The 8,306-nt window shown below is 38.2% G+C and overlaps 1 protein-coding gene across 1 annotated transcript; it reads right to left on the bottom strand.

Annotated features, from left to right (window-relative positions):
• Nucleotides 1–679: 679 nt before the first annotated feature.
• On the bottom strand, nt 680–808 carry LOC123798027 (thymosin beta-4-like). The gene has a single exon (XM_045806117.1). It carries the CDS (start codon nt 794–796, stop codon nt 680–682), a length of 117 nt encoding a protein of 38 aa, XP_045662073.1. The 5' UTR covers nt 797–808.
• Nucleotides 809–8,306: the final 7,498 nt, after the last annotated feature.

The following is an 8,306-nucleotide window of genomic DNA, read 5'->3' as shown; positions in this document are numbered from 1 at the left end:
TAGTGGAATGAAAACAAGATCCAAGTGCTGCCAAAAATTTCCTTCTTGGCTTTTTATACTTAAATTAACGTATAGACTAAATAATACAAATACGCATGATACACATATTCTAAATATATGTCAAAAGAAAATATAGCTTTTGACCAATTTGGTAAGAAGTTACTTGAAAGCAATCGGATTCTATTAGATCTCAAGTAATAAAACTTCACCAAATTCTATGAAAATTAAATTATTTAAAAGTAGCCATGGAGTTTATTTTTATTTTGATCCACGTTTTTTTACACACCAACAACATTTTAAACTTTTTATTTGCGTATTTTAAAATTGTGCATTCCAATAATTAAAATCATTTGAAGAAAGAATGGCACTCTGATTAAACTGCATTATATAGCCTGCCTGACACCTTGGACCAATTTAGTATTTACTGGTTACCCCCCCACACACACACGTCTTCCTTCACCAACAAGTTCTTTTCCTTTCCCGCCAGCCAGACAGGCAGATGGAAGAGGAAGCTCAGCATTTATGGTCAGTAGTTCAGATTCTTTGATGAGAAAAGGGGCAGCAGTCATTTAAACTTGATCTAAGCTCTTTTCATCTTACGAAGTTAAACAGCTCAGCAAGTAAAATAAGAAGGCAATGCTTGCAGACTGTACAGCACATATTGGCAGCCCAGTCCTCATTACGATTCGCCTGCTTGCTTCTCCGGTTCAATCGTGTCTTTTGAAGGGGTTTCTATCTTCTTTGATTTCGATTTATTGAATTTCTCAATCTCAGCCATATTATGTACGTCAGACATGGTTGCAGAGGAAGCCAAGTCTGGTCTGCATGGTGGCTGCTGTCAAGCCTTTATCAGAGTTTTAAATGAACATAGTTTAAAGAATCAATGCTTGTTGAGACAAAAGTGGCCTCTGGACCCTCTACTCCCATTCTCCTTCCCCAGCAGCAAATAGTTTAAAGTATGTCGGTTGATTTTTTGTGTCTATTTTTTAATTTTTTTATCTTCAAATAACTTCTTAATTTTTCATTTACTTCCCACTATGCAAGTTAAGGATTTAACCTTTTCTCACCTCTACCTCACCACACATGTTCACCCTTCCCATTCTCTCATTTTCCCAAACCAGGTCCATCATGCTTTCAGTTAGGTCACTATTCAGTGTGTTCAAATATCATCATTATGTAAATACTGATCAGAGTAAAGCTATGATTAAATTTCAAATTTCTGTACAATATTTTTATTCCTAGAACTGATCATTGTTGAGGCAGTATTTGTTTTCCCCTTAGCCTGGGTTCCCTAGAAAACAGTACCGAAGATAAAACTTGTATGCCTGCATGTTCCTGGGGGGTGAAAACCTTAGGGACACAGGAATAAAGGAAAGGAGAGAGGGGCAGGAACATAGTGCAAGCAAATACGAGGGAGTGAATGACTGAACCAGTCTCCAGCTGATATCAGGTGCAGCTGATGGCTCCCTCTTGCAGGACCATCTTCAGAGTCTATTTCAGAAGAACTGGTGTGGGGGCAGGGAGGCAACTTACCCACCAGTTCTGGCCTCCCATTAGTCTCCCCAGGGATGTAAAAATCCCAGCATTGCCAAGCCCAGTTGTAACGGTTTGCCTGTGTTTTTACCGGGTTTCATATTGAAAATCCCACCTGCCAGAAATCCAACCTCAGTTCTGGGTGAGCCAAGATGGTTGGTCACCCAAAGGACTCACACCTAACAGCAACAGATCAGCCTGAGGAATGGAAGGCTTTAGCTGAGGTGCTGGCAGGTTGGACCCACATTAGAAAAAAGCACCCAACAGCCAACAAAAAGAGTTGTGACCAAGATAACCTGAGGTGGTTATATTAAAGGTCTGTTACAGATTACTTCTTAATTTTCTGTCCCTTAGGATTCATTCACCTAGAAGCTCTGCATATCATGCCAAAAATAAGGCAGATCGTGTATTCATCCTATCAGTTTCATTTTCTTGAAGAAACAAATCTGCTGGAGTTGTCTGAACTGCTCCAGTCTGGACTATTTTTCTTCTCCTTTTTATCCTGAAGATTCCTTCCACCTATATCTTCTGTTAGACTTCCTGTGTAGTGTAGACTGTGTCTCTTTATTTGTTTACTTCTGTGTTTGGTAGAGCACATACTCCAGTAGCTTCCTGAGAAGGGACAAATTTGATGGAAGTAAATATTTTAAAACCTTGCATGTCTGAAAATGTTTTTATTCTATCTGCATACTAACTTTGGCTAGGTATGGACTCTAGGTTTGATACCACTTTTCCTAGAATTTTTAAAGCATTGCTCCATGCCTTAGAGCTTCAGTGTTGATGAGAAGTAAAAAGCAATTCTGATTCCAGATCCTTTAGGGTCTCTGTCTCTATCTCTCTCTCCCCTCCCCATACAAACACACAATATAGAAACTTCTTCTGTCCCAATGATGACAAAATTTCACATTTGTGGGCCTCAGTGCTAGGCACTCAGGGCCACTGCATAAAAGCATACAGATGTGCTTCGCACAACTCCACCTTTGTATACAGGGTTCCCCGTTGGAGTGGTTCAATGCCCAACGATTACACCTACCTCAGCAGATGGGTTACATTTGATGAGCCCTTTGCAGTTGGTTAACTCATGCCTTTCAGTTCCAGAAATTTGGGAGGGGATTATTTCTTTAATGTTTTCTTCTCCTTTCTTTGGTCTCCTTCTGGAACTTCTATTAAATAGATATTAGACCTCTTGTACTGTGTCTTAAGGTATTATCATCCCACTTAAATTCAATCTCTTTGTTTCTTGGTGGTGGTGGTGATGGTGACTTAGGTTTTGTTTGTTTTTTTTTGTTTTGTTTTTTTTTTACCATGTTTGTTTTATTTGGGGAGAGATTTCTTCTGCTCTTAACAATCCTCTCGAGGTTTCTTCTGTCTTATTTTAAATTACTAAAAGCTCTTTTTTGTTCTCTTACTATTTCTTTATTGTAACTTTTTGTTCTTTTTTACTATTTCAACAGACTTAACTCTCTAAAAGGTTATGCAAAACATTTTATGTTTTCTTTCCCCTGCAGAGTCTCTGTTTCTTCCTCAAAGTTTTTTTGCTTTTAGCTATTTGATTTCTATTTTTATATTAAAGGCCTCTCTTAGGTTTCCTATTTTGTGTTCATATTTACCAGTTCATTATTAAGAGTGGGTGATGGAAAGCTCTAGATCAAAACTCTGAGTATGCAGGTGGGGCTTGTTGACTCTATCACTGCAAATGATCTAGCCAGGCCATGTCATTGTCATCAGGAGGCCTGTATTGTATTGTATCGTATCATATTGTATTGTATTGTATTGTATTGTATTGTATTGTATTGTATTTAGGTCTTTCATCTAGGACTGGGCAGATTCCCTAGAGAAGATTCATCCTTTTTTCTTCTTCAAAAGTAAATGCCTGGGGGCACCTGGGTGGTGCAGTCCTTAAGCGTCTGCCTTTGGCTCAGGGCGTGATCCCGGTGTTCTGGGATCGAGCCCCACATCAGACTCCTCCGCTGGGAGCCTGCTTCTTCCTCTCCCACTCCCCCTGCTTGTGTTCCCTTTCTCGCTGGCTGTCCCTCTCTGTCAAATTAATAAATAAAATCTTTAAAAAAAAAAAAAAAGTAAATGCCTGACAAGTGATCTAGCTGTGGATAGAGTAAGAAGCTGGGATTCAGCCTCTAATATGCATATGTTTACTTAATACCTGTTTTCAGTATGATGCAAACATCCTTGAGTATCCTCAGGGTTCCCCAGTGTAGAGCCCTCCGTGTCACCTCCTCCAGAGACTAAATCTCTGCTGATTTACCTGGAGGGAGGCAGTTATCTAAGTGTTCAGAAAGAGGAAGTGGAATTGGGATATAATTCCCTCCTTAGGAGGTTTCAATCCATTTTTTCTATTTTAGAGTATCATCCCACTGTACCCTCCAACTGCCAGAGGTAGCTGAGCCAATAAATCCTTAGTCTCTTTTGCAATTCTTCAAGGTAAACTGAACTAATTCTCATCTTTTACAACACAAGCTAAGTATACAGCTTTTACCAGTTTGCTACAATGTCTGCTACTCACTCATTGGTCATTTCATTTTCCAAAATTATGTTGCTTTTGTCTCCACTCTCATCTTTTGTGAGTTCATGCCTTTTAAAATATTCTCTTCCTATATAGCCCAGTGGAGTTTTGGAAGGTAATTAATTTGCATCTTTAATTCACCAAGCAGCAAACTTATATCTCTATACAGTTAATAGATTTTTTTTTTAACCACTTAGGTCACTAAGAAGAAAAGCCCAAATATAATGCAGATATGGATTTATAAGGGTTTTAATTCAACAGAACAAAAAATGATGTCTAGAGTCCAACTGTCCACCTCTCAACCAAATTATCTGGGAAACATTACAAGTTCATGATTGATTCCTCAAATTTGTGCCTCCAGAAACACAATTTTATTGCTAGCTCATAATTTCTCAGTCCTTTGGCAACTAGCTCATACTAATAAAAACAATGCACAAAGGACTGCTGCATAAAAAAGCATCATAATTTATTAACTTAAAGTAAGAAACATACTATCAGTTGAATGAAATATTCAAATTTTATGGATTACAATTCTATGATGAAAGTGCAGAAGGCCAAAATAACAATAATGAGGTTATTTTAAAAGAATTAAACATTAATTATTAATGGTATGATGCTATATTAGTTTGATGTACTCTTACAATTTCTCAATTTGCCAGTTAAACCAGTGTCAAAATTCTTAATTATAAATAATTCAATATAAAAGAAATTTCATAGCAATTAAGATATGAAAGGGGGGAGGATATTGCTTTAAGACACATCCAAACTGATATATCCAGCTGTTTAGTATGTATCTCTATTAAAAGTCCAACAGGTACCACAATCTTAACACATTTAAACCTAGACTCAAAATATTCTTGCCCAACCCTGCTCTTTCTTCTGTGTTACCTAGCCTAGTGGTTTGAGACTTATCTTTGGGTCTTCCCTCTATCATCCAAATCCTATTGGTTTCTAAGACATTTTGATTCTGTACCTGAGACCCATTATTTCTTTTATATCTCCTCAACCATTAGGTTAACACAGAACCTAATTTTAGTTACTCATCTGGTCACAAAAAAACACAGAGACTCACTGAAGCTAATTCAAGCAAGAGGATTTATTGTTGTGAGTGTTAAAAGATAAACTGAGGCACGTCAAAATTTTCAAGAGTTTATTTGAGCATACATTGATTTGAATCAGGCAGCACCAAACCAAAGATTAGGAGTGCTCTGCCTATGGGAGCTAGGAGGAAAGATTTTGTAGAGAAGACACAGAAGCAAAGCAAGGAAATTATTTGATTGGCTATAGGTTAAGTAGTTACTTTATTTGGGAAAGTCTTGTTAGCTGTGATTGGTTTGTTCTTAAGTTTCATTTTCTCGGGTTTAAGTGCGTTGACTCTGCCTTAGGTTTTGGTTTGTATAATGGCCTCCTTGTTTAACTACTTTGACATGAGTAAGTGGGGAATGACAATAATCTGGAAGGAGGGACTATAATAGGGATGGTCCTCTGTGAGATTAGCGTTGTAGCTCTGAAGACATTGGCAGCAGGAGTTCACAAAGCTATACTCTAGTACTCTGCCATTAGTGTGACTATGCAGCACCTCACAGATCTGCTTATTACTATCTTCTCCAGAAACTTCCCTTTGAACATTAGCTCAGTTTCCAGAGAGGGAAGCCTAGTTCGTCTTCATGAACCAGGCCAGTAAATCAGACTGTCTATGAACCCAGTGTCCAATCCTGTCCAAATAGCTGTAAACAGGGATTCAGTGGTGCATGCTGGCCTCCATTCATTGGATACTCTGGACAGGAGAATCACTGTGGGGTAGACATGGATGAGCAGTGAAGTCTTCCCTTTTTTTTTCTTTTTGCCTTACTTATGCTAATATTGCCTAGAGATATCTAGAACTACACAGTGGAGTTCAGGAAACAACTTTTGGGAATCAAAAGATGGGATAGTATTCACATGACTATTCACTCCAGGGCATCATCTCACATTGAGATTTTCCACATGGGTTAGGTCAAAGTACTTTTTTTTTTTTTGGCTGACTATGAAAACATACACATACACACACACACACAACACATTTTCATTCATTTTTCTTAGAAATGTAACATTTTTCTATTTATGATATTCTTACGGCTTTACCCTGAGAATGTTGGGTGTTGTCATTTGTTACAATGGCAATTTCCAATAATATAGTCAAACTATAAATCAGCTGAGTTCAGTTCCTGTTATGCAGTTAAGAATAGTGCCAAAATGACATCAGAAAAATTACCATCTGGAGGGTAAAGAGAAGAGACAGACTGAATGTATTTTCAAGTCAACAATGAAACAATTAAGACAAAAAAGACACTTTTAAAATGTTAATTTAATTTTTTTATTTACATAGACCCTAATGTCAAATATTTAGGCTGGTGATATTACAACCCATGCGGTCCACAAGAAATAGTCTTCAATGAATAAGATACTTCAAACATCGTAAAAGATCCATTACATTTTTGGACAGCTGTAATTGTCCAATATTCCTTCTTATAAGGAACCAGTCTGCCTCTCTAATACATCAAGCCCTCTAGAATGACATAGATCAAAGTGATACCTTTTTACATGTGTGCCTTTAAAAAGTATTCCTTCTTAGTGTTCTAAGAACCTCTCCTTAGATGTAGTGCCTAAAGACTTCCAGATGCAGTTAGTAACTAAAACAAAGGCATGTGACACTTTTTGACTCCTTTATAGCATAAAGATTAAATAAATGCAAAACAGTAAAAGAAAATCTGGAACACTGATCTGCACTATTTACTGAGAACTATACCAGAGGAACCAGGGAGATACACCATGTAGACTATATTGCTAACAGAGGAACTAGTCTGTAGAAATCAATGACTCTAACCCCAACTACATGAGCTGCCCCAACAGTAGGGAGAACAAAATGATTTCAAGAACAGCTGTTTCGGGAGACCAGAAATGAAACAAGCCACAAAATAAATTATTAGTGGCATTAACATGGAATTTCTCCCTTTAACATCAAGGTTCTTTGATGCCATGGCGAACAAACTTAGAAAGGAGCTTGGACCATACTGAGTAAAGCCTCTACAAATTGTTTCACAAAACATGAGGGAAAACCTCAGAGAGAAGTGCCCAAGTGGTTTTGACCACAGTCTTCGCTTCTTCCTTAGCTATTCCTGGATCAATGAACCACGAACCACCCCACTAGCCTAAAATGTTAACAGGAGGATTCTAACAAATCCAAATAGATATTGAGGCAAAACAAAAAGACTCCATTTGTCCCCTGCTAGAGGCAAATACTAAGACTATAAGAAATTACCTCTATCAAAGATGACTAGAAAGAAGAGGGCAACTTAGAAAAGATTCCGTAAGAACAATAAAAAAGGCACACCTTTCAAGAGGCAGACAAAAGACATGCGTTTAAAAAGGAAAGTGTAAATAGCAGCATCTGTTTTAATGCTTGGTAAAATTCACTAAAACATGTTCTCAAGGTTTTATAAAAGAAATTTTTTTAAAAAATTTTTATTTATTTATTTGACAGAGAGCCAGCCAGCGAGAGAGGAAACACAAACAGGGGGATTGGAAGAGGAAGAAGCAGGCTCCCAGTGGAACAGGGAGCCCGACATGGGGCTTGGGATCACGCCCTGAGCCGAAGGCAGACGCTTAGTGACTGAGCTATCCAGGATTTTCTTTAAAAAATCCAAGAAATTTTTTTAAGAGGGTGATAAGATGTCTGCAATCAAAGGAGAACTGGCTGAGACAAAAGGAGAACTGTATGAAAAATTGGCAGAAATAACAAATGAACTAGAATTTTCTAAACCATTGTGAAATAAACATTCAATGGCTTAATTTTTTTAAGCATTAGGATTAAGAGGGAAAATATGAAAAGTTCTCATAGACCAAGATGGCCACATAAGTTGTTCCTGACATCACTCCCCCTCACAAGAAATAAAGCTCACAACTCTTCAAGAACAAGACACCACTGAGAGAATCCTGGAACATGGGGATAAAGCTGAAGCACCCCCCTGCACCACAGGGACCGAGACAGATTGCATTAGAGGGATTAGAAAAGCAGCTACAGGTTGATCACATTACTTCTCCCTCAGGCCCGCACAGCACCACATGGAGAGGTCTCCACTAAGCCTCCATTCCCCTGGTGGGAAAAGAGAACCCAGCAACCCCCAGCATTGTGGGAGCTTCTACTCTGATTTCACACCATGGGGATTGCAGGAGAATCTGCTCAACCAATGGGAATCTGACTGTGACAGAG

Source organism: Ursus americanus, chromosome 1, assembly GCF_024610735.1.
Source record: "Ursus americanus isolate L20-20 chromosome 1, mUrsAme1.1.p, whole genome shotgun sequence".
Classification (NCBI taxonomy): domain Eukaryota; kingdom Metazoa; phylum Chordata; class Mammalia; order Carnivora; family Ursidae; genus Ursus; species Ursus americanus.
Note: the sequence above shows the minus strand (reverse complement) of the source record. Positions and strands in the feature narration are given on the sequence as shown.